General features: G+C 33.9%; 1 protein-coding gene across 1 annotated transcript in view; it reads right to left on the bottom strand.

The window, feature by feature from the left end:
• LOC129968987 (multiple epidermal growth factor-like domains protein 6) overlaps positions 1-27,887 on the bottom strand; it is a 442,865-nt gene that overhangs the window by 63,359 nt on the left and 351,619 nt on the right. Inside the window, exon 22 of the mRNA XM_056083379.1 lies at positions 213-350. Within this exon, the coding sequence (XP_055939354.1) occupies positions 213-350 (138 nt within the window). The remainder of the gene's footprint in view (positions 1-212; positions 351-27,887) is intronic.

Genomic DNA, 27,887 nt, shown 5'->3' with positions numbered 1-27,887 from the left:
GTTCGAACACGGGCTATCTAGCTCAAAGAAATGTTGAGAAAGAATGGGGTTTTTTTCCGTCATAGAAAAGAAATCTACTTTCATTTTCCGGCTTTCTAAGAGACTTGTTTTTTCTTTTCAACTTTTAATTAGTTGATGTTTTCGGAACATTTAAAGTGTGTTACAAATTTGCACCAGTAATTGATTTGCAAGTAAACCTATATTCATCCTACCTTGGCAAGCTTTCCCGTCCCGCTGGAGACGATAACCTTGGAAGCAGGAGCAGATGGGTCCTGTGTCCCCTTCCTGGCATTTCTGATCGCAGCCGCCATTTCCCTTCACGCAGTAGCTGATTAGTTCTTGCACGATTCCTTAAAAAAAAAAAAAAAAAAAAAAAAAAAAACATGCAAAATGTATCCTTTAAGAATTGCATTTTCCCAAAACGCTTAACTTAATTTCCCAAGATACTTCTTTTGTATCTTTGCTGTTCAGTTACTTTTCCTTCAAATTTAGGTTTAATTTAAAAGCCAATCAACTAGCAGATCATGATGTATCTAAATTTTCTGCACGTATACAGGGTGTTCATTTTAATTAAGGTTTTTATCTCAATTCTCAATCTTAGAGCTACAGTTACATTTGAAAAAAAAAATGTTTTAAATGAAATAAAAAATATTTTGTGTGTAAAATGATAAATGTTCAGCTGAAAAAATTAGGAAGTGAAAAAAAAATTATGGTCTACATTAATATTAAGTAACTTTCACTCACATTATCGCAACAAAGTAATAGCTCTCAACTACTTCGATATTTCTCCGCTGCAGCCTTTCGACATTCAAACGACAGTCAGTCTGTGTTGTAATATATATTCACTCATTTAAGCTCCAGTTCATCAAAATTGACTGCCACGCTGAAAAATTCTTGTTAATGTGGCGAAGTCAATCTCTCTGCGCGAATCTCATCTTTGAGCATGCGCCAAATATTCAAACACGACGTGAGGACGGAAAAATAAATAATTCCATTTTTATGCCAGTACGACTGAGCTGTGAAAAATGAGAGCTGCTAATAAAATCGTGACTAAACCCTGAGTGAAACCAACTTTATACTTTTAAATCTGAAGATGAATATTTTGCAACTATCCATAAGATAATAAAATTATATTCCAAAATCTGCTATTATCTTCATATTAATGGTAGCCATCTTCGGCGTCCGTATAAGGGCTTTAATAGAGTCAAAGAAATGTATTTTATCAAATCGAAAGAAAATTCCATTTTAAATTATTACTGAATAATAGTGATAGATTGGTAACATACCTTTATAGTGTCACAAAAAGTGTAATTGGGACAAAAATTAAAGATATCAATCTAAATGTTAAGGCTGAGCTTAAGTTTTATTTAGCAATATCTCCCGAAAATGGAGATAGAAATGAATGATACGTTACAGAGATGGTCAATGTATCTATGTAGCGTCCTCTACGTTTTTCTCTTCATCTTATTTTTAATTTCTGTGCAGTTTAATTTTTGTAAGACGGCAACATTGGTTGTCCAGCAACAACAGATGTAATTGTGTGGCGGATTGAATTGAGCGAGCATAGTACCTGGGACATTGTGGTTCGCAGCCCAGTAACATGACCACAATATAAAAGCAATTGCCCGTGTAGCGTAGCTGTTAATGGCTTATAAGATTTCACCACAATTGTTTTGATAAAAAAAATAATTCAGTTGTGTTCTTTTTCGTAAGTCATCGTGTCATTTAAAGAGTTAACATTTTACCCGCAATAAACTTTTAACATAAAATATTCACTTCATCGGTGACTACTGGACTTGATACTCAAGAATGGAAAATGGTAGACAAAGACAAAAACGAAAGCGACGCTGCAATATCGATCGCTAAAGTTAGCATTAAAGAGCCAGCGTTTAGGAAACCGAACCCAAAAATATGGTTTCTTCAATTTTAAGCTCAATTTCGAAATGCAGCAATTATGACGGATCAAACAAAATACGTTTATGTCGTGAGTTCCATTGATGCTCAAATATTATCACATTCTGACCAATCCACCAAGGGACAACAAGTACGTGACTATTAAAGACAGACTAGTTTCCCTCTTCGCAGAAACCGAAACGCAAAAGACCCAAAAGTTATGAACTGAGGTGGAATTGGGTGATAGAAAACTTTCACAGTTGTTATGTAAAATGAAGAATTTAGCTTCAGATAAAGTAAGTGAAGCTTTTCTGAAAACTCTTTGGCTTCAAAGATTACCCACGGAAATCTCGAGCCTTTTATCCATCAGTGGCAATGATTTAGCCAAATTGGCGGCAATGGCAGATGGAATGTGCGAAATAAAATTCACGTCTCACCAGAAAGCCACTGTAGCTTGCTCTAGAGATGACAATGTTTTAGTTAAACTACAAGAGCAGATTTCAGAGTTATCCCTACAAGTTAATGAACTGAATAAAATACATTATTCTAGACAGATTCTAACAGTTCAGATGCCGCTCTAGAAGTAATTCTACTAAAAGGCGTAGTAGCGGAAATGAAAGTATATGTTATTATCATTCAAGGTTTGGCGATAAGGCTTAAAAATGCAATAATCCTTACAGTTGGTCTAACAAAACCAACGTTCACTCACAGGAAAACTAAATCCCTGACTCTCGCAGACGACAGAGAGCCAAGGGGTCGAGATTTGTCGTTTTTTTATTCGTGACAAGGAGAGCGCCATCCAATTTTTAATCGATACTGGCGCCGAAATTTCCGTCATTCCACCATTACCAAAAAAGAAAGAGCTGTTGCAAAGCTGTAAATCTTTGCTGCAAATGGAACCAAAATTAAGACTTATGGGCAAAAGTTGCTAAAATTGGATCTGGTACTGAGAAGAGCATTTGTGATAGCTGATGTCAATAAACAAATAATAGGTATTGACTTTCTGTCTCACTTTCCCCTTTTTGTTGACAGCTAAAATAGCAAATTGATTTATGGCCTCACTTCATTGTCCTCTGTTGATGACCTCTCCTGCGGTGTCGTTTCACCAATGCTTCATGCAGTGCAGAGTCTTTACGAAGTAATTCTCAAACAATTTCCAGATCTTTTACGGTCAACACTCGTCAATAATAAAATCAAAAGTCATAATATTGAACATTTCATTCAAACTAAAGGGGCCCCAGTTGCGGCCAGGGTCAGAAGACTCTCAGCCGAAAAATTAAAAGCAGCAAAAGCTGAATTTGAGTTTATATTGCAACAAGGTCTTTGCAGACCATCAAAAAGTTGTTCGGCCAGTTAAATGAAGCAGAAAGTCTACATCTCACCCTCAAGAAATCAAGTGATTGGAGACCATGTTGAGATTACAGGACCCTTGATAATATCACCATTCCCGATCGCTGTCCTCTACCGTTTCTGATCGACTGTCGCTATACGCTACATGGAAAGAAAATTTTTTCATCCATTCAATTAATTAGAGCTTATCACTAAATTCCAGTGCACGAAAGCGACACCCCCAAAACAGCCATTATAACTCCTTTTGGGCTATTTGAATTCCCATTCATGACATTTGGTTTACGCGACGTGGCAGAGACATTTCAACGATTCATGAATACGGTATTATCAGGATTAGACTTTATATTTAGATGACATACTAGACCAGACGAAGAGTCACACCGTAAGTATTTATACACGGTTTTTCAAAGGTTAAACGTTTATGCATCAATATTGCAAAATGTATTTTTGGCACTTCTAAACTTAATTATTTGGGGTATGAAATCACAACTGAAGGAATAAGACCTCTTCCGGCGGAAGTTGATGTCTTACAAAACATACCCGAACCAACATCATCCACCAGCTTGCGCAGGTTTTCTTAGCGCTGATCAATTTTTAACACCGCTTCATCCCAAAGTGTGCCAAGCTTCAACAACCTCTAACCTCATTGCTCGGTGAAAGATGCAAAAAATAGTAAAATACCGTTGACATGGGCCGAAGATTCACGCAATGCATTCAAAAACCTCAAAAATGCACTTTTTGACGCTGTGATGCTGGTTCATTTCTCAACTGATGCTACTATATCTCTCACATGCGATGCTTCAGATACAGCTATTGGGGCTGCCATTCATCAAATTTACAAGGGAGAGGCGCGTCCATTAAGTTTCTTCCCACGATCCTTAATTGACACACATAGAAAGTACAGAGCATATGATCGAGAGCTCTTGTCCATCTACACAGCAATAAAGCATTTTAGATACATATTATAGGGAAGATCTTTCAACATATACACGGGCCACAAACCTATCATCTTCACTTTTCAACAAAATTTAGACTAAGCCTCTCGCAGACAAGCAAGACAATTGAGTTATATTTCTCAATTTTCAACGAATATTCGTTTCAAGGGAGAAGAAAACGTTGTCGCAGATGCTCTTTCCAGAATTGATACCATTTCCACGCCATCTCCAATTGATTACGCAGCTATTGCAGAATTTGAAGATGATGAAGATTTAACAATTTAAAAGGTTGAGAATGGTTCATATTCCCATATCGACAAATCGATTCATTGTGATGTCTCCACCAACAGTAACCTCCCATACATCCCCATGAAATTTCGCAGACAGAAATTTTCTTTTATTCATACCTTATATCATAACGGAATTAGAAGCACGAGAAAATTAATCACTAAAAGATTGATATGGCCAAATATCAATAAAGATTGTCAGTTTTGGTGTAGGGCAGCGATTCTCAACCTGTGGGGCGCGCCCCCCTAGGGAGGCGCGAGCACACTAGAGGGGGGCGCGAGAATATCCAAGAGAAAATGTTATTTTGAAAAATTGATTAACTGACTGAAAGGAAAGCACACATACATATAGAAAACAAAATACATTTCGATATATTTAATAACTTATTAAAGTAAAGCAACTTACTAAATCAATATTTACTTAGTCAAAACATACTAAATTAAAAACAAATTTAATAATTATTATTGATTTTCTTGGGCCTGTCTTGCAAAGCAAAGTTTTTCGAAGGAAGGCTTAGTATTAGAAATAGCCATTCTCAGTTCTGTTTCTATATTTCGTCTTCAAAAAAGCCACAGCAGAAAATCCAGTTTCACAAAGGTAAGATGTTGGTAATAGAATATGAAATGCCCTTGTTTTTAGTGCAGAAAAATCATCTTTACTCCTACCCGAAATTCAAATAGTGATTTATTACTAAATTGTCTTTTAGTTTCGCCACTTGTCGTAACGTTTATGAATTTTTCTTCCTCATCAATTGAGAGTCCTTCGGGAGTCTTATGAAATGTATCCCTAACCCACTCGTAACTTGCTATCAGTTTGTCGTCAGCAAGAAAATACTTTTTTAAATTCTTTGCCAGCATGGCTAAAAGATTTTCTATGGTTACAAAAACAACTTTTACATGTTCTTCTTCAGCCTTGTAAGTTTTTGTACACTCATCCACATTTGCAAACATTGTTAGGTTTTTTGCTTTAAATTTCTGCTCCACAATTCTTATTTTTTACAAAAAGCATTAACTTTATCATAGCTCGAATCCAACACATGTCTATTTGCACATGTCTATTTGTATGTGTATTCAAGTTATTTAATTTCTCGAATATGTCAACCGAGTACCTCAGTTTCATCACAAATAAACCATCGCGAAAATTCTCGGCCTCCGGTCTGTTTTCTTCTTCTAGGAAAATGGCGATTTCTTCTCTTTATTCATAAAGACGTTGCAAAAATTTCGCACGTGATGACCATCTTGCCCAGCAATAAAATAGTGAAGCTGAATGTACTGAACCCATGTCTTTACAAAGTGCGGAAAAGATTCTCGATTTCAGGGGTCTCATTTTCATATATTTTATTACGATTACAACCATAGTTAACACAATATTCAGACCAGGACTCATTGCTTTCGAAGCCAAAGCTTCTCTGTAGATCATGCAATGTGTGCACTGAGGCGATTTCTGTTTCACAAGTGCTTGTATACCTTGGAATCTTCCGGACATTGAACAAGCACCATCGGTGCATATTCCGACGCAATTTTTCCATTCTATGTTTGCCTCGTTCATAAAATCATTTAAAATAGCAAATAATGCGAGCGCTGATGTTTTGAGTTCTATTGGTTTGCAGAAAAGTAGTTCTACTACTGACATATTATCACAAATTCGAACATAGGCAATTAAATTACTATCTACTTTATTACTATCTGTTGCTTCACCAAGCTGTACTGAAAAAAATTTGTCACGCAACTTCGAGATAAGCTCACACTGTATATCTTCGGCTACATCGCCAATTCGACGAGCAACAGTATCATTTGAAAGAGGTATGGACTGCAATTGTTTTGAAAAACTATCTCCAAACATAGTTTCTACAATCTCAACTGCGCTGGCAAAATAAGCTCTTCACCAATGGTGTGAGGATTTTTACATCTGGCAATTTTATATGAAGTTTGTAAGATGCAATTAAAGCTTTTTTATTCACAGACAAAGTTTCTTTAAAAATGATTTTTACTTTTTATGTGATTTTAATTTTAATTCGAAGAATTCTGTGGATTTGTTGACGTACTCACTATGAAGTTTTTCCAAATGTCGTTTACGTTTATTAGGTTTCATTCATTCATGCGGCCAGCATTTTTGAGCAAATGATACACAGGGGCCTTTCTTCTTCATTTACTTCAGCACTGGTAAACCCAAAATTTAAGTATTCTTGAGAATATTTTCTTGATTTTATTTCCGGAACCACGCTCGTCAGTGTACTTGTTGATGCTTGACTATCGTCTAATGCTTGCTTACTTCCGCTTAAAAATTTATCCATGAGTCTGCATAAATCAACTGCCATGAATATTTAAAATGATGAATTGAAATTAACACGAAAACATATATAACATACACATTCACTATAGATTCGATAGCGGTAAAAGGATCGACTCGAATGAGACTGGCTGGAATTGAAACTTGCGTTATCGAACATTTTCCTTCTTTCTATGAGAAAACATTTGCTCCGCGCATGCTCGAGACGGCATCGGTCGTGTGGATTCTCTTCCACAAACATTACTTATTTTTTTTCTCTTTTCTTTAGTCATGCTTCTGTTTTATTTCTTTTATTATTCGAAAAAATGTATTCCCAGTTTTTAAATTTAGCTCACCCCGTCTAGGTTAATTTTCATTAATGAATTTTTCTACTTTCATATTCTTTTAACGTTATCTCCCTGTTTGGCTTTCATTTCAAATATAATATTTAAATTTTCTCCGCTTTCATTCGCTTCATCTATTCACCGCCCGCTTGTCCAAAATGCAAGATGTGGTTTCTCGCCAACGTTGTCTCGCTTTTACTCTTGTTTTGGCAGTTAGTTAAAAAATAATTTAAAAACAGAATCCAAAATACTCAATATACATTATTGTTGCATACGTTTTATTGTAAGCGGGGGGCTCGATGAAAATTATGATTGAAAACTGGGCCGCAAATACTGAAAGGTTGAGAAACGCTGGTGTAGGGAATGCATGGAATGCCAACTATCTAAGGTTCAAAGACATACAAAGTCAGTTCTTATGGACTTCAAGGTTCCACCAGAACGTTTTCAACACGTTCATATTGATACTGTTTGACCTTTGCCTTCACGCCAAGGTTTCAGATACTTACTAACGATAATTGATTGTTTTTCAAGATGGGTTGAAACCCTTCCCATGACGGATCAATCATATCAAACAGTTGCAAAGGGCATGATTACAACCTGGATATCTCGTTTTGGAATACCGCAGCGTATAACGTCTGATCAAGGAGGTCAGTTTGAAAGTCAACTATTCTCATCTTTGAGCAAATACTTCGATTTTCAAAAATCCAGAACAGCAGCATATCATCCACAATGGAACGGATTGATTGTGTGGCGTTTTACCTTTGGTTCTTCTCGGATTATGTTCGGCACTAAAAGAAGATATAGGACACTCTTCAGCTGAGCTTCTTTACGGAAGTCCCCTCTGTTTACCCGGAGAATTCGTCACTACGATCCCTAATATCACACACTCAGAATTCGTGCAAAGGCTTCAAAGTATTATCCTTAGCATGAAACCTCTGCAATGACTACCCATGGCAATACAACCGTATTCGTTTTAAAACACCTTTTGAATTGCTCGCATGTTTTCGTCTACAATAACGCGACCACTTCATTTTTGCAACCAATTTATCTTGGACCTTATGTTGTCAAACACCGAGCACCAAAGTATTTTGACATTGAAATTAATGGAACTGTCAAAAGAATTTCAATTGATAGACTGAAACCATGTTTGACCATAAAAGACAATGATGAGCAGCCTCTTGAATCCCACAGGCACATGGATTATCCGAATCTTCACACCCAGTGCGAACCGCGGAAGAAAATTTCAACGCCGGTCAATCTCAACCATACCACACGCAGTGGAAGGACAGTCAAGTTTCCATCCCATTTAAAGGATTATGTCTCCTAATCGTTTTCACTGGGAAGGGGTTATGTAGCGTCCTCTATGTTTTCTTCTTCATCTTATTTTTAATTTCTGTACATTTTAATTTTTGTAAGATAGCAACACTGGTTGTCCAGCAACAACGGAGATAATTGTTTTGAAGAAAAATATAAACCAGTTGTGTTCTTTTTCTTAATTTATCGTGTCATTTAATTTTGTTCATTTAAAGAGTTAATAATGAACCCGTAATAAACGTTTAACATAAAATATCCACTTCATCCAAAGATCGAGAACTTTCATACAAAAAAAAAATCAGCCAAATATTACACTAGATATTTTAATGTTTGAGATTGGCAAACAATTTCAAAATTATTCCCCGCAGAGAATGCTTAATGAAAATGGACATTGGTTGAAAGAAGGATGCACTGATTTGATATGTATTTCTTATGACCTACATATGACCATTAGTAGAATTATCTATACTTATAATAAAGCTCAATGTGTGTGTGTGTGTTGGCGCTCTACAGGCCAGACCGTTTGACCTACAGCTACCAAATGTGGTAGATGTATACCTTGGAGGTCAAAAATGTACACCTGGGGTCCCTTTTTTATTTTTTAATTAGAATTTTAATTATTAATTAAAAATTAACTTTCCCTCCAAAAAAATCTTCATTTCCCCACCGCCAAATGAGTAGGGCTTCAGTATTTTTTCCCCACACTAATGAGGCTAAGCTTAACATTTTTCGACCGATTATTTCAAACGATTCTGTTTATTTTCTTAACGTTTGATGCATTTAAAATTAAACATTGTTAATTATTCGACCTTTCGGATTCATTCTGAAGTACCTTTGAATTAAAATAAGACAGAATAAAGGAAATTAAAAATTTCTAACCCTAACTGGCGTATAAAAATCCATGCATTTGCGTTACCGTAACTGGCGTTGAAAATTCACGCATGCGCATTGTGCTCTGATTATTGACATCTATTAACAACGGATGTGCACTGGATTTAAATTATTTTTAGGTTAGTTGTATGCTTTTGTAATTAAATTGTATTTATGTTAGTTATATATTTTCTTGCATATGCTTATAGTTTTAAGTACATCGTTTTTTAAGTAGTTTTTTTTAACCTGTTTTCAACCGATAGTGTTTGATGCATTTAAAATTAAACATTGTTTATTAATCTATCTGCTCATGATGAATCTTAGAAAATTTTGTTGACAATTTCTTGAGATTTTACATAAATTAAGAAAGATATTCTTTAGTACCCATAAAGTTTAAACGCTCAGTGACTCAGTTTTCAGTAAGCATATTATAAAAAAATGCTTTGTTTCAGTAAAAAATATTATTATATTCATTGCAGATTAATCCTTTCCACTTTAATTTAAAACATAAATTCTACGGGAGCTAAGAGAAAATTAGAGAGATACATATTACGTTATGACTGAAGGCCTTTATAATATTATGAGTGAATTATATGACAATCAAAATCTGAAGCTTTAAAATATTTTGATGAAGAAGCTATTAAAGTAGGAATTGCATAAAATATTTAATTATTAAAATTTTAACGAACATTCAGGTTGGCGAACCGGCTGGTCGCCAAAGGCGGCTAGTATGAAATAAAAATTGACAAAACAGATATTGGCAAGCAAACATCTGGTGGTCGAAGGGGCTACCTATATTTCAAAATAAAAATGCTTTTGTTACTTTCATACAAAAAAGTTGTTTCTAAGAAACAAAAAATTATTCAAGATTCACAGTACACGCTAAATTTTTAACTTACACTTTCAAACGTAAAGTATTTTGCAGATATTTCGGATATATACTAAGTCGCTACGTGAATGATGGCATTCGCCGAATCAAGTTCTCTCACTGTACCACATTTATAGAATGGGAAAAACAGTCGATGTGTTGTGGCGTCATCTTGAAGCAAAATCAGTAGCGATGAAAAACAAGTTTCATTTAAGTAGAAAGATTGGATTCTTTTTTCAACATTCCAGTCTGCTGATATTTTTTCCGAATATGAAATCAGTGGTGCTACAAATGCAAAGCTTCTAACATGAATTACGTTAGAAACTCCTTCCCAGCCTTGGATTTGCATCTCGACAGAACTTTTGGCTCAAGCAAACACACTAATGAAGCAATTTTAAATTGCCGACAGTTTCGATGACTTTCGCGGCAAATGCTTGTTTGGAAAATAATAAGTTTCAAAATTCGGGCCTGTTCTCACGATGCAGGGAATTTTCTAGACTGACTTTTTCACTTCACTGACTAAAAAGGGGAGGTTAGTTTTAGAATCGATCAAACTATTGTTCACGGTGAAGTCTTTTGAGTTCCCTGTGATATCAATGATTTGTTTATTGCGTCTTCTCGCGACTGAATTATATAAGCACATTTCCTTACACATTTGACATTTTGGGATTTTTTTTCTGTGAAGATTCTCTTTTAATTATATATTTTTAATCCAATGGATCAGCATCCTCATTTGGTCTTTTTCTAAGTTGGTGAGTGTGGTGAAATCCGCAAAACTGATATGGATCTAGGCAAATATGCTTGTTTGACGAAATAACGCTCACAGATGTAAGAAAAGAATTTCAAAACTACTAATATTTACAAAAGAGTTCGGGAAAAGTTTTTTTTTTAAATTATCGTTTGCAGTTTTTTTCCAAAAACCGTCGTTTTGAGTTGTTTAAATCAAATCGCGTAAGTGACATGTGGAAATATCAAATGTCAATAAATTCTAACAGTGATTTCACATTTTCGAGTGGCATCACGCATCAAGTTCGCTCAAATATATATTTACAAGGATACCTAATTCCTTATTTACATAAATTGCAGATTGTTTCGCCAGATTGCTAAAGGTGTCTCTTTCTCGATGACCATCGAGCCTCCTCCTGCTTTGCGTGAGAAGTGGAAATGTCCTGGGTTGACGAAGGAGACAGATGCCGACTTTAGGAGACTTTACTTGAAGCGGGTAAGTTTTTTTTTTTTTTTTTTTTTTGGCGGGGGAGGAGCTATTTTGCGGATTAGACTAGAAAACACACTAAGGTAACCAAACTCGAATATTTAAGAGAGATCCTTTATCAGAGATAATAAGAGAGAATTTTTTTATTAGATTTTAAATATCGTTCCGAACATAGTATCTGAGGTGTATCGTGTCCTTACGTCGATCAGATTGAAGAACACAGCCGGTTTTAGCCAAACAATGGCAAACAGTAGAAAACTCGCCAAGTATCAACTAAAGAATATAGTTAGGTTAACATATTTGATAATTTTTCGCTTTCATAAAATTACAGTAAAGCGATTTTGTCGCGTTCTTTAATTTAGCCCATAAGTCTAATTACCTCTTCTTTATTTTGAAGAATGATACTATTTATATTGAAACAATAACAGTAAGTGCAAAATTTCTGTTTATTTCCAATTCTGGAGGCCATAATCAATTTTAAAATTCTGTATTAAGCCGTCTTATATAATTTTTAAATTTTATCGGATGTTTTTAAATAACATTTTTGTTGTTTATTTCGTTGTCACATTTGTGGGAAATAAAGAATCGTATTTGTTTCAGCAAAAACTGACTAACAAATAACTATAGAATCATACAACTGGATATTCGAGTTGAAAACTGTCAACCAGAACACACATACATATAAAAAGATTTTCAAATATAAGAAAACAATTTATCTTGAAAGCTTTTAATTCAATAAAGCGAAACAAAGCCAACCTTATTAACCACATTGCTAACAAAAGGTTGTCAAGGGAAAGAGGTTATATTAAAGGGTGGCTCATAATTCGAAAGTAATTTATCGCTGTTTAAGACATCTATCAACTTTTCGCCTAAAGAATCGGAAATATTTCAGTAACATAATCAAATGGGGAATTCTTAGCATAAAAAAGAGTCATTGGAAAAAAGACAAATTTTTGTAATTTGTTAGATCAGTATATGATATCTCGTCCAGATCTACAAAAACACGCCAGTCTTCTAAAACATCGCCAAACGTTCGTCTTTTGATAAAATATGGTAACAGACGGTTCTTAGGGTTGCAATGAAACATCGTCAGGATTATATTTGGCGGAAAATCGGTCCCAAAAAATTCAATCGTGGCGAACAGATATTAATTTTAAGTTCAACTTAAACATTGTAAGAGTTATTTCTCAGGGAAGTGTTTCTGAGAAAGTGTATAAATCTGAAGTATAAATTCGCAACTTGAAAAAAAAAATCATTTAACAACAACAATTCTAAATTCGGTACAGCTTTAATATACAGTCATTTTTCAGTAAATACGGAAAATATATATCAAAATCGGAAAAACACGAAAACGTAGCAACGATAAAAGGCCGGAAAAAAAAAATTTGGCAATGTAACCGCAAACGAAGCACCACCGAAAAATTGCCAAGTTCGCAAGGCGCAAATGACTGTATATCAAAGTTTAACCCTAAAGTCAGTTCTATTTATTTCAAGCAGAGTTAATTTTAAACAAATAAATATGGAGATTCAGAAAAAATACGCAAACAGATTTTTTTAGCGATGCATTCATTGCTTCATTTTTTAATGTTTGCTTCGAAACGCATGGCAGCACAATAAATATTCGGTTTATTTGATAAATCGTATTAAAGAAATCTAAATTTAGAATTACAGCAAGAGGAGCGACAATTTTAGAACTAAATATGGCAGTGAAGATTATTTTGGAAGTTTTAATCTATACTTATAATAAAGCTCAATGTGTGTGTGTGTGTGTGTGTGTGTGTGTGTGTGTGTGTGTGTGTGTGTGTGTGTGTGTGTGTGTGTGTGTGTGTGTGTGTGTTGGCGCTCTACAGGCCAGCCCGTTTGACCTACAGCTACCAAATTTGGTACATGTATACCTTGGAGGTTGGGAATGTGCACCTGGGGTTCCTTTTTTCGAATTTTTAATTAGAATTTTAATTATTAATTAAAAACTAACTTATTCGCCAAAAAAATCTTCCATTTTCCCCACCGCCAAATGAGTAAGGCTTCAGTTTTTTTTTCTCCCAACAGTAATGAGGCTAGGGTTAATATTTTTCGGCGGATTATTTCAAACGATTCTGTTTATTTTCTTAATGTTTGATGCATTTAATATTAAACATTGTTTATTAATCGATCTTTCAGATTCATTCTGAAGTACTTTTGAATTAAAATAAAACAGAATTAAGGAAATTAAAAATTTCTAATCCGCATAGCGTTACCCCAACTGGCGTAGAAAAAATCACTTATTTGCGTTACGTAACTGGCGTTGAAAATTCACGCATGCGCATGGTGTTCTGAATTCCGCATTGTGTTGAAAATTATTATCAACAGATGCGGACTGGATTTAAATTATTTTTAGGTTCGTTGCATGCTTTTGTAATTAAAATGTATTTATGTTAGTTATATATTTTTTGTATATGCTTATAGTTTTAAGTACATCGTTTTTTAAGTAGTTTTTTAAAACCTGTTTTCAACCGTTTATTTTAAACGATTCGTTTTATTTTCTTAGTGTTTGATGCATTTAAAATTAAACATTGTTAATGAATCGATCTGTTCATGATGAATTTAAGAAAATTTTGTTGGCAAATTCTTGAGATATTACATAAATTAAAAAAGATATTCTTTAGTGCCCATAAAGTTTAAACGCTGAGTGACTCTATTTTCAGTAATCAGATTATAAAAAAAATGCTTTGTTTCAGTAAAAAATATTATTATATTAATTGAAGATTAATTCTTTCCACTTTCATTAAAAGCATAAATTCTACGGGTGCTAACAGAAAATTAGAGAGATACATATTACGTTATAACTGAAGGCCTTTATAATATTATGAATGAATTATATGACAATCAAAATTTGAAGTTTTAAAATATTTTGATGAAGAAGCTATTAAAGTAGGAATTGCATAAAATATTTAATTATTAAAATTTTAACGAACATTCAGGTTGGCGAACAGGCTGGTCGCCAAAGGCGGCTAGTATAAATATAAAGAAAAAGTAATTTTAATTGAAAAAGTCTGATTTTAAAATTTTTTTAATGATTTCAAAAAAACAATGAATTTAATAAATCATGAAATTGTTATGGTCAATGAACAGCATACAACACTGAAATAACGATAAAATTTCAAAATCAACAAAAGAGTTCGCATTTGATGTGCTCAAGCGTTTTCAAATGTGAGGTGATGTAATTTTTTTTTTTTTTTATCAATTTTCAATTCTAAACAAAATAACATTATATACATAGAGAGCCCACATATTTTAGTACATAGTTAACTAAGAATACCATTTCAGCAAGAGAAATAATGTCTTTGGTTTTGACTTCGAATTAACCAAAGTAAATCGGAATCATAGATATTTTACTATTATGTCAATAGGAAACTGAAGGTGTCAGAGCAAAATTCGAATTACTAAAGAATTTGAATTAGTCATTTCTATTTATTTTACAATTTAATAAAGGACTATTGTAAACGATGTATTAATATTCAAAACGCTAGACATTCGTAAATATTATACGCACCAATATGAATGATATATGAAAATAACCACCCTCAAATTTTCTGTACATTCTGCAAATGTTCCCCTGTGTGCCCCCTAACACACGTCTACGAGGCGTTTCAGCTCATTCTATATAAATTCTTCAATTTGTCAATGGTGCAATTCTGAGGCGAAGGTGAATATTTTACCGACAACGGAGTATTTTTCTTTTGCAAGTGGAAGGTGCAAGTTACCTGGATAAGTTCCGATTAGGGATTTTCCGTAATTCGGAGGACGCTTTCTCTTCTAGCAGGACACTCTTCTTCCTCCTTGGAATCTTGAATCGTCCTTGGTAACGAATTTTTGCGTCGCGGATTGGTCAGGATGCCCTCGCTTTGTTCCCTTGGCCTCTCAGGTCACTTGATTTAACCGTGACTCCTTTCTTGTCACACTATTATTAAGGTTCTCGTTTATGTACCTCCTTTATCAAAAGGGATAGAATAACACAAGGAATGGATCAGTGCTGAACTGATGACTATTCACAGGATGCAAGTACAGATAAACAAGTTCCTCTATCGCATGGACTTGTGACCCAGGAAATGCGCATAAATCATTTGTAGAGTGATCAGACCATTAAGATAGATAGTCCATTTGCTGTAATTTTCATAAATATCTCATATTTATAAGTGTAATATGCTAGGATAACTCGAATTTTGAAAATGTGAATATTTTATATTAGCTCAGTATTTTGCGCCAATATGCTTTCATTACAGGCAGATCGTTCCCAAGAAAATTCAAGCAAAGACACTTGCAATCGACTCTACAACACACCCACTTTATCAGCTCTGAGGCGATTCAATGCGGATAACCGGCCCCCAGCAGATTCTCTTAACTTGTGGCTGGAGTCAGTATGTGACCAGTTCGTCGACTGGCCTATCAGCAAAACAGAAGCTGTACGACAGCCCATCGCTTGCAAAGACAGGCAAGTCACTAGACTGTGCTCAGTGACGGCACAATTTCTTTTGCGGGTCACACATAAATACCGACTAAATCTTACCGATAATTAAATAAATTGTAGAAAAACTGTCATCGAATCTTGGCGAAGAAGATTGGAAGGAAAATGAAATAACATCAACATTAAAACCCGCGATGACTCGTGTTCTGCAAGCGGAATAGTATCTCAATGTCCAATCTTAAAATATGGAGAAAGCTTCTCAGCGCTCTCTGTTAAATAGTCCTGGATTGATATTAAATGCATTCTATAGAAATTAACAAAGATAATTTAGTTTTAAATCAATATTTTTCGTAATAAAACGATGCGAAAGCGAATATTTGTTAACTTCATGAATCCTATCTGGTTAGACTTGAATACTGCTAAATTGCTGCTAAAAATGAAATTAAACCGCCAAATTCGGTATTAAATTTAACACAATTAAAACCTCGATGCCATGAGACAATAATTTTTAACCGCTAATCCTATTGCTTTAAAATGTTTAAAAACATCGTTTTAAGGCAATAAGAATCGAGCAGCAAAGTCCTTTGACGGCCTTTAAAATCAAAACGACGTCTCGTATAGCCAGGAAAATAACATATATCTATAGTAAAATGATTATACAGTGTTTATTGAAGCAGGTAACAGCATCCCTAGTGGCGAAATAAAGAAGCTACAAAAAATAACTCTAAAATTATAGAAGATCGGCCATAAAGTTCATTTAGAAAAATATACGCTATATCGTAGTAAAAACACAGGAAAAGTTTCTTAGAATTACCTCAAAACTTGTCGGAAATATTTGCGATTGAAATTATGAGCTTTCCGCGAATTTGTTCTAAATTTTACAAATGCCTTCTCCAGTGTTATCATACCGCTGATGGTTAGAAGTATGCATGCCGACAAATGTGTATTGTTGTATGACGAAAGTGGCCTTTTGGAACACACTTGCCATGTTTTTGTTTAGCAATACATTTATTCTGATCCGTGTTTTTTTCCTTTCCGTGTGCAGTGCACTGAATAGCGAGCGTATGCTTTTCACGATTTCCAGTCTGCACAGGACTCAGGATAAAAGGTTTAAAATGTGAATTTTCTTTCGTGGCTCTACGACTGAGAGGTTTTTCATCAGGTATTTGGTTAATTGCACGAAACTTCTGCGTTTGGATCCTCAGATACCCACGCTCACCCTTAATGTGTTTTTTAAACTTTTTTTTCTAAATTATTTTTTCTTAATTTCTTCGTTGTTTAAATTTCACTTCGCTGTTGCTTAACTCGGAAAAACTGTATGATAATACCGGAGAATACATTTTTCAATTTAAGGACGAACCCTTTTTGAAGTTACTGGAAGTCCATAATTTCGATTGGAAATATCTTCGCTGGTTCATAGATAGCTCCATGAAACTTTCCCTTATAGTTTTTATAACGGTATAATGTACATTTTTCTAATGGGATTTTTGGACTGATTTCATCTATCATTTTGGTTATTTTTGTAATTTCCTTATTTCGCCATGGACACTGTAATCTGTCAATAAATTCAGCATAGTCACTTTACTACAAGTACACGTCACTTCTCTGGTTACAGGAGATCCGTTTTGTATTTAAAGGTCTTGAAAGATGTTTACTGATTACTCTCTGTATATAATAGCATCGACCGGTCACTCGCAGCTTTCTACGCTGAATAGACCAAATGATGCAAGGGATAAATTTTAAAATAGTTTCCATTCATTGCAATTGCAGCAATAAAGTTCATAGGTTAAGACATGAAAATATAATACTTTTGAACTAAATTTGCGATTCTCCGCTTCTTTTGTTAATTATTATGATGGCCACAGTTATTCATTTGGTGAGTTATTGTCAGAAAAATAGTTAATTTGGTCTATAGCCTAAATATCCACCGAAATATGTACTTTTTGCATCAATACATCAGGCTAGGATTTCCAGGATAATTTGAATAATTTAGTTTCGACTGTTTAATTACATCAAATTATTTTAATTAAGCACTATTTTAGGGACGGACATTGCAGTTTCTAATTGACACAGTCAAATGACGAGAACATACGGGCTTGAATTCCTTTCTCCAAACTTCTGCAATACTTCAGGGGAAAGTTCTGAATGCACAGCCAAGTTTAGTTATATTAATGTTCCGTTTTTAAAGCAACACTAGGGCTATTTTGGGACAGACCTCGTACTTTTGAGCCGCGGCCAGATGCCAAGGACGACACCTGAGCTGACACTCCGTCTCCAAACTTCCATACCACACCAGCGGGAGGACGTTTGGCCCCGACAGATTTAGCATGCACCGGGCCCACTTACACGACGGTTCTTTGGTGGAATCGGGTCTCTAAACGTGAAGCCCTCCGGTTCCTAAACCGAGACTTTACCACCAAGCCACCACGGCACTAATGCGCAGCTAGGATCAATGCTCAGATCTCTGTTCAACAACAGCATAGTAAGAATTATATAATTATTCGATACTAAGAATTAAATCACTATGAATTAGATTTAAGAATATAAATTGACGTCAAACCTTTTTTCTGAAGCAATAACTCATCAAATTTGGTATTAGATTTCTTATTATTTATATTTGGTAGCTATTTAAAAAGTCGATCTTTAACTCTCTCGATGAAGAATCGTACTACTCATATTAGGAGGATTCCCAGATTGTTCATTTTGTTAATATATATGGCTGAACTATAAGGTCCTTCATAAGGGTCATACTATTAAATCGTTCGAGTGGTAAGTTCCCATTTAATAACCGTCAAATTGCTTAGTGATTACACATTAGCATTTTAAAATGCAATTATTATCAGCATTAATGCTATCAGAAATATCATTAGCCAGGTAAGACTATGAAGAAATTAGAATCGGATGTTTTTTTTTACCGTTTTTAGTTTAGATTTTTCATTAGAAGTTTTCAAACAATCTTCCTTCTCCAACATTAAAATCGTCCATCAATGAGATTTTCACAAAATTCGACAATAATGCGATTACCGAATTCCAGTTTAAGAAAAAAAAATATTTTTATTTAACCTTGTATATGATTTGATAAACAAACCGATACAAGCTTAACAAGCGAGCGAATAAAATAATACTTTGTTTTTTAATGAATTAATTATTGCTACAGCAAATGAATAGTTGGATTTCTATCTTCAAATCTATTTTATGCAAGCATGGAAAACATTTTTTATATGCAGAAGCCAGTCTACCGAGAATCCTCAGTAATCAATAGAAAGAGAAACTTTACGAGATGACGAGGATGAGGGGCCTTTATGAAAATCTGCAAAGATGCAATCGGAAAGGTTTTCAGCTGATTCGAAAACAATACCGTATACTTTTGCTTTCATTTGACACAAGAAAAAGGTTTTTTTTTTGCATGATCTTCACTTTAGAAGGTCGATCAGAAATCTGGCAGGCTGATAAACTAGACCACGAAGCCTGATCCACTACTGCCGATTTGTAGTGTTTAGGGATTACCGAACTTCATTACTAAAATGAATTGGATCATGCTACAACCAGAATGAGCAAGCACATAGATTACGAAACATATTCCTTTCATGTAGCCCCTGTAGGACTTGGTGCAGAAAGATCAAGCATTCTTTGTCATCCAAAAGAGAAGGCGTGTCCAACAAAGTTCTAACATTTAGAAAGAAACGATTCGAAATGACATATATGCTGACAATACAACGCCTTCCATCGCATGTGATGAATATACCACAATTGCGATTCCAAATTGCCTTACCACTCCAGGAAATGTTGCTGAATCTCTCTGGATATTTTTAATGCGCAACAATAATGAAAATGCGTCTATTCTTCATTCAGGTGCATGTGCCGCCCCGTGTCATCAGTGACCGAAAGACAGTTCGACCATCCCCCTCACATGGCTCCCTTTTGTGAAACGCCCACCAATATTAATTCTGTCAAATTAGCTATAGGTAAGCCAATCTTACGAATTTTTCACTATTTTGAATAAAATAACTCGATATTACAAGCCAGTGAGGTTGTTCTTCTCTCAGTTTTCTTGGAGGTGAATATATATTTTCGAACAATGCCACTTTTTTAATTAAGTTGGTCTGAAATTTTATCCAAATTTCCAATTGAGCATTGAAGATAAAAATGGGTTCATTATTGAAGTTCACATACACTCGAAAAGTCAAAACATTCAACTTCCAAAATTCCAAGGATCACCAAGAAAGCCCGAAGTGTAGTGTCATCCAAACTCGAGGTCAAATGGGTTGAAGATTGCAAATATTTTCTTCTGGTATATTTTATATACAGATAAAGAAAGAAATATAGAACATTGTGAAACAAAGTCTTTTAAATCATGAATTATTCAACAATGTATTGTGAATCTGGACAATTTTTAATATTAATATAGCGCATCTGATTATTAAACTCCAACTGGGAGTATTTATGGAAACTTTTGTTTCAAAACTCTTATTTATGACCATTATGCTGAACTTTTTGCATTCGTTTACAAAAAGATATATCAGTGTGGTAAATATTGATGCAATATTACCAAGAATTTTGGAAAATGCATATGAATGTGTTGAAATAGTAAAAGCCACTTTTTCAAAACAAAAAAAAGGGGAAAGAAAAGAAAGCAGATGTCAATTTATCAACAAAACATGGGAAATACGTTTGTTTCATTCACTACAACAGATGACAGTTATAAAGTGGCTTTATTCTTCAACAAAATTTCGAGTCATTATTCACCACATTGTGAAGGTAAAACTGAATTTTATGATGAATCAGTAATTTTTATTGAATATTTTTTTGAAATACTGCACAGATTATAAAAAAATATGCTATAGTACAGATACGATTACAATATCAAAGGGTTAGATTTTCTGTAATTAATTTTTAAAAAATATGCCTGCTTTCAACAAAAACGTTTTCGCATTCATTGAAGTTTTATCACCTGCATTTCAAATTTAAATTTAAATATTACGGCAGCCGACAGTAAATCAGAGAAATATAGAATACAATGAACAGAATAACGTAATGCCTCTATAATCATATGAGTTTTGTGACTACTGGAATATAAAGCTCAAAAATATTTTGCTGAAAAAGCTGTTAAGAGACCAAAGTACATAAATATTTAATTGAAAATTTTAGAAAAGAGTGCAAGAGTGTCTTTAATGTTATTCTTGGCGAACCAACTAGTCGCCAAAAGCAACTAATAATCAATAGTATTGTCTCACACTTCGGTTGACTCACAATTAATATTCAGAGGAGGAATTTCTAGTTAGAGAATAATTCAAGCTTAAAATTCAGAAATTTTAATCCTCCATCCCTTCAAGAGCAAATTTCCCATTCACAGAGAAATGGAAACGGAAAATTTACGTCAGACATCCAAAGTGGGTATACATGTTCATTATTACAATCATTTTAAAGCTGGGGATAGTTACGAAAGATCATCTGAAAAAAAAATCAAATCGTATACAAATAACCTACTTCCTCAAAATTTTCAAAAATAAACTTCGGTGAAGTATTACCAGTTTTCTCTAAATAAGAAATATTGCACTTTTGACCTGGTCAAAGGAACAACATCTTGGTGCCAAAATGTACAACATAGTAAGTTTAGCATCTAAACTCAATTTTAGTCAGAAATGGAAAACAGTAAAAACGAACAGAACATCATTTCTTAATATCAAAAAATATTATAAGGAAAAAATAATTCTTAAATACTTTTAGGAATGAAATAAAATAAAACAGTTTTATTCATCAAAATAAGGCATTTCTTTCAGGCACTAACAAGCTTAATTAAATAATTGGTGAATGATTAAGTTTTAAGTCACAAACTTCCAAATTTTTTTACCAATTGCCAGCACAGACAGAAGGGATCAAAGATACAATAAGTCAAATGAACAATGTATTTTCCCTTATATTACATATACAGGGTGTTGCTGAATTCGAACGACAAATTCAGAGGGGTGATAGCAGGCATCAAGAAGATAAAGAATTACCACACACTATGGGGTCCCAAACGAAGTTTAATAGGTGAAAATCGCAAAAATATAGAGAGTCGGAGAAATTAAAAAAATAATTAAAAAATAACAACTTGTGTTTCATATCCTTAAAAGTTTTTTTTTTTTTTCATGCTGGTAACATGTGGATTTGATGATCTAGCGGGTCGTAAATTACTGAAAACGAAAAAGTAGTGTAGAACCTATATTTGCAAAAATATTAAAACTTGAAGAAAAATAAAAGCTTGAAAATGTAAAGAATTTTATATTCTCTAATTTGATATCAGCGCGTAGTGTGAGAACTGGGCAGCTTTAAAATTATTCAAGAAAATCTAAAATGCGAATGAAATTGTCAAAGAAATCGCACTGCCGTCATTAAAAGAACCTCCAGTTTCAGCCATTTTTTAGCAAGTGCTCGATCGGAGTGAGTTGGTGAATACGTGATCGACAATACGAAAAATTCCGAGATTTATTTTAAAATTCTTATAAGATCTAAGTGGTGCAAATGCTACTACAAAACACTCTATGAATTTGCTTGCTGAATTTTGGCGAGAGCAGAAAATGATGAAGCGTAACAAATTCTATAGTCAGATAAGGCGTACTTTTCTTTAGATGGTGCTTTGAATAACTAAAATTGCCACATATGGGATTCTTGCACCCACAGTTACGGCACCAAAAACAACAGATTACATGTTATGGATTTACAGCTGATTTTATCCTCGGACTGTTTTTCTTTGAAACTCTCACTCCTCAAGGTCCTAAAATATGCTCTGTTACGAGTGCGCGGTACAGTGAACTGCTTAGACAGCAAATCATTCCTGCTTTACAGGAGTAGTAATGTTTGCGGGCTATTGTTTTCATGCAAGATGGAGAAACTCCTCACATTGGGCGCCAAATCACCAAGCTGCTTCGAGATAACTTTGTCGAAAGTCTTGTAGTATCTGGAGCCTTTCCAGATGCCTGGTCTCCTCGGTCACTCGACTTAAATCCCATTGTTTTCTATTTGTGGGGATTACTAAAAGACCGTGTTTATGAAAGAGGAATCAGGACTTTATCTGAGTTGAAAGGTGGCATTACACGCCATGTTATGGATTTTTCTAGAAGGTTTCCTCGCGCTACCATTGAAATTAGCTGTCAAAATGTAATTCATGCCAATGGACCACACACTGAGTATATTCTGTAAATGAATAAATTTTAATGATTCTGACAGATTTTTTTTTGTCCTTCTGTAGACATCAGAAACCCCTAGTGGACAAAATTTGAACTTTTTTTATTTCAGAAGTCTTTTCCCCATGGTCCAAATAAAGTATATATCAAATTTCATCAAAATTCCATAAACAGAAGGGATTTTAGAAGGGTTTGAGTAGGGTCACTTTAATTGTAACCACCCTGTTAATATATATATATATATATATATATATATATATATATATATATATATATATATATATATATATATATATATATATATATATATATATATATATATATATATATATATATATATATATATATATATATATATATATAGGGTGTTGCCGAATTCGACCGACAAATTCAGAGGGGTGACAGTAGGCATCAAGAGGATAAAGAATCACCATACAACATGGGGTCCCAAACGAAGTTTAGGGGGTGAAAATCGCAAAAATATAAGGAGTCGGCAAACTTTTGGAAACTGTAAAAAATTAATAAAATAACAAATAATTAATAAAATAAAATAACAAAAGGTGTTTCAACTATGAAATTTTTTCAAGTGAAAGCACATTCTTAAAGACAAGTTTTCATGTGAGTAACACGCCGATTTGATGAACCAGGGGGTCATAAATTATTGAAAACGAAAAAGTAGTTTAGAACCCTTACCTGCAAAAATATTAAAACTTTAAGAAAAATAAAAGCTTGAAAATATAAGGAATTTTATACTCTTTAATTTGTTATAAGTCTGTAGTGTGAAAACTGAGGAGGTTTTAAGATATTCAAGAAAAACTAAAATGTTTGTCGGGAAACATCGCTGCAACATCGGCACCAATATTTACAGAAGGTGTTACAAAATTCTATCGAAAAATTCTGAGGAGTAATAGTAGGCATCAAGCCGATAAGAATTTTCAAAGAAATATAAACTCGCAAATGACGGTGAAAATTTATTTGCTGAGATACAGATACAGCATACATTTGCAGCACGAACATTTTAACATAAGAAAGGAGACGATGAAAAACTTTTATAAAAATTGCTCAATGTTGCGGCTGCGAAGGTCATTACACAATCGACACCGACGTTTAAAGGACCACCAGACGCGCTCAAACATACCAGGCGTGCTTGCGATTTCTCCAGCAGCGACGACGATCCGTGCTACAAGATCTTTCAATGTATCCAAAGGTGTCTGATAAACAAAAGATTTTATATGGCACCAGAAGAGAAATCCAAGGGTTTAAGGTCCGGCGAACTTGGAGGCCAATCAACAGGTCCACCACGTCCAATCCACGTCCCAGGATATACATCATTTAGTTAATTACGCACAGAATTCAAAAAATGCACTGGTGTACCACCATGCATTAACCACATGTTCTGGTGTGCAATGGCCGGTATTTCCTGCAGTAAATCCGGAAGGACGTGCTGCAATAAAACAAGGTACTTTGCGCCACTGAGGCGTTCCAGTCCTGCATTTGGCCTCGTTATTTTGAAGGATCCTCCTGTCTTCCGCAACCATCTATTAATATTTGCAAAGGTGCTGTGGTGTGGACAACGCCTACTTGGATATTGCTATTGGTATATTCTTTGTGCTAGCCGTTTATTACCATTTGCTCGGTCGTAAATTAAATTCATATTCGTCATTCTTGAAATCTAACATGTTGTTTGCGAATGAAACTTATCGACTATCAATTCTGCACTGCTCTTTAATGAATATAAGCTGCTTTTATATTCCTCGAACCATCAATTCTGCAATGTTCACAGCTTTTATATTCCTCGAACGCATGGAAAATTCAGATACGAGAAAACTTATTCTTCTCGACTACCTTGTTCTAAATCTTTGCATTCTTAGGGACATTCTCTTCACCAGGCAAATTGTCTTTTCGATGTCTGTTTTTGCGATTTTCACAGAATAAACGTCTCCTGCGACCCTATGTTTTATGATAATTTTTCATCTCTTTAATGCCTACTATCACTTCTCTAAATTCAACTTTCGAATTTGGCAACGCCCTCTGTAAACATTGGTATCAATGTTGCAGCGATGTTTCCTGGCAAACATTTTAATTTTTCTTGAATATCTTAAAAACTCCTCAATTTTCACATAACAGACTTATATCAAATTAAGGGGTATAAAATTTCTTATATTTTCTTATATTATAAAATTTCTTAAGTTTAAATATTTTTGCAAATAAGTGTTCTAATCTACTTTTTCATTTTCAATAATTTACGACCCCCTTGTTCATCAGCCCTTAATAATAGCCCTTAAGAATGTGCTTAAAAATAGCACTTAAGAATGTGCTTTCATTATAAAAAAATTCATAGTTGAAACACCTTTTGTTATTTTTTTATTATTTTTTTACAGTTTCCAAAAGTTTGCCGACTCCTTATATTTTTGCGATTTTCACCCCCTAAACGTCGTTTGGGATCCCACGTTGTATGGTGATTCTTTATCCTCTTGATGCCTACTATCACCCCTCTGAATTTGTCTGTCGAATTCGGCAACACGCTGTATGTATATATATATATATATATATATATATATATATATATATATATATATATATATATATATAACTTTAATTTCAATTCTAATTAATTTCCAAAATTTTATCGTAATTCAGCTCATAGTAACTTCATTCTAAAATATTCGCTTATTTTCTGATCCCATTCCACTTATTCTATTTCATTAATTCAACTGAAGCTTTGTGAAAATTCTTTCGTCAGCGGTTCCCACGCTCCGAGTGAGAGGATGAAAAATTGCTGATCTAAACAAATTCTTTATAAAAGATCCCTGTGTTTCCCTTGTCTAAATCGGAGCGTCTGAGAAATCCCTATCAGAATCTTAGTAATATATAAGCACTGTGAATAATATTTCTCCTATCAAAATATTGCATATAAGACCAGGTATAAAATTTTCATGAGCTTTTCCTCATTTTTGCTCTGTGTTGTCTGTGTGCTCCGGCTTGTACATAATGCGTGCCACCACTGGATGAAATAAAACGACATCGAAAGTTTCTTCACTATCGTCAAAACTGCCTTCTGATTCAAAAAATGTATGCTTACATATATATAACTTTTTGGTACAACTCAATAATATAATCAGCGCTCTGATATTTGTCTGCTGTATATTTTTCATCTTTGCTCAAATATACTGTTTAAACAGGGTTATTTCATTTTTCAAAAATCCGAAAATGATTTCATTCCGATGAAGCTGGTCAGATGAAGTATGCGGCAGCAATTATTTTCAACCTACGCGGGGATTCGGCACCACAATAAAAAAAATTACAATCTATTCTCTAAAGCTTTTGTTTTTTTATTTCACTTTGCAGCTTATTACTTTCTCTGAAAAATGAACCACCCAATAAATAGCAAATCGATATTGATTGGACGAAAACAAAATATTACCGAGAAGAAAAATTATCTTTGCCCGGTTTCTGTCTTTTGGTAAGAACATTCGAAACCAAAAGGCAGGGGGAAAGAGGGGGGGGAGTAATGAACGGCAAAAGCCATTCTTTTTTACTATTAAAATTTCTTTTAGTAGAAAATTGTGATGAGGAACAGCTCAAATGCGACGATAATATTCCCTAAAAGCTAATTTATTTGAAGCAAACCAGATTTTTAAGAAAAAATTTTCCGATTACTTTAATTTCACAAAAATATCATCTCTCGTTCATTTTTCATTTGTCGGAAAATAACATTTCTTTAAAAACTTTTTCTTGTTTTAAATTCAGATTGTCCGCATACCTCTCAAACGAACAATGGCTATTCCAGGAAGAACGAAAATGGAAATTTCTATCGATCTTAGACATATGGAGCGAAACTAAATTAATAAAATAAGAAGAAAATAGTGAAGCGATTTTCAGTTCACCATGTCTGGGGAGCATTCGAATTCTAAATTTTGTACAAAACCAGAGAAAGTGCAATAAAAGGTATTTTGCTGAAAGGCGTCGCTCTCTGCGCACTTGCCATAAGGAGCAAGTTTAAAACATCAACGAACAGCATCAATAACAATTATCAATATAAAGATGAAACTATGATTTGTTGCTCAATAAATAAGACAATTCAAATTTCTTTAGTGATTGACTTCTACGTTTATCTTACTTATCCTTACTGTTTATTGGAAAAGAAACCGTCATTGAGGTAATCGTGATTGATTTATGCACTTTTATTTCATTCTGCTTGTTTCATTTGTGTTTTCAAATCAATTTTCCGCTCACTTCCAAACGGGCAAGTTTGAAATTTTATGCACTTTTAAGTTCAAGATGACATCACGTTACCTTCATATTTTTAAAACGTAATCATTTGTTAATCAATTCCTTTATTTAAGTTTTCTCTCTGTACAAGTGGCACTGCCTGTTAGTGAGTTTGAGAAAAATAGAATACAAAGATTCATAATATAAATAATAACAATTTCGTACAAATACAATGAATCTTGAAATCAATCCTCAAAAGAAAGTAGAAAATAAGCAAAGTAATAAAATTCTCTTTAGTATCTTAATAAAAGCATATTCTTAGAAACTGTTTATTTCATTTAACTTTCCTCTTTCTAAACCAGTTAAAGCTCTAATACATCTTTGCGATTCTTTATAATTTTGAATATTCATAACGACAACGTGTTTTGATTTATCATTCATTTTCATCAGGCGATTCAAAAACATGTGCACAACGACTATCATGTGGAAACATCATAATTGCAAAATTCCATCCGAACAATATATAAATAATGTGAAATACTTCGCAACTTTACACTATTGAAGATAATAGTTTTCTCGGTTTGACTAACATATAACGCAAGTTTAATATCTGCTCATTCATGGAAGATTATTTAGCAGAAATATAACAAAATAAAAAAAAAATCCTTATCACATTCTTGCAATAAATTATTTTTCTAAACATCCAAATCACTATCCAAATT

The sequence above is a fragment of the Argiope bruennichi genome, chromosome 5 (genome assembly GCF_947563725.1).
Source record: "Argiope bruennichi chromosome 5, qqArgBrue1.1, whole genome shotgun sequence".
Lineage (NCBI taxonomy): Eukaryota > Metazoa > Arthropoda > Arachnida > Araneae > Araneidae > Argiope > Argiope bruennichi.
Note: the sequence above shows the minus strand (reverse complement) of the source record. Positions and strands in the feature narration are given on the sequence as shown.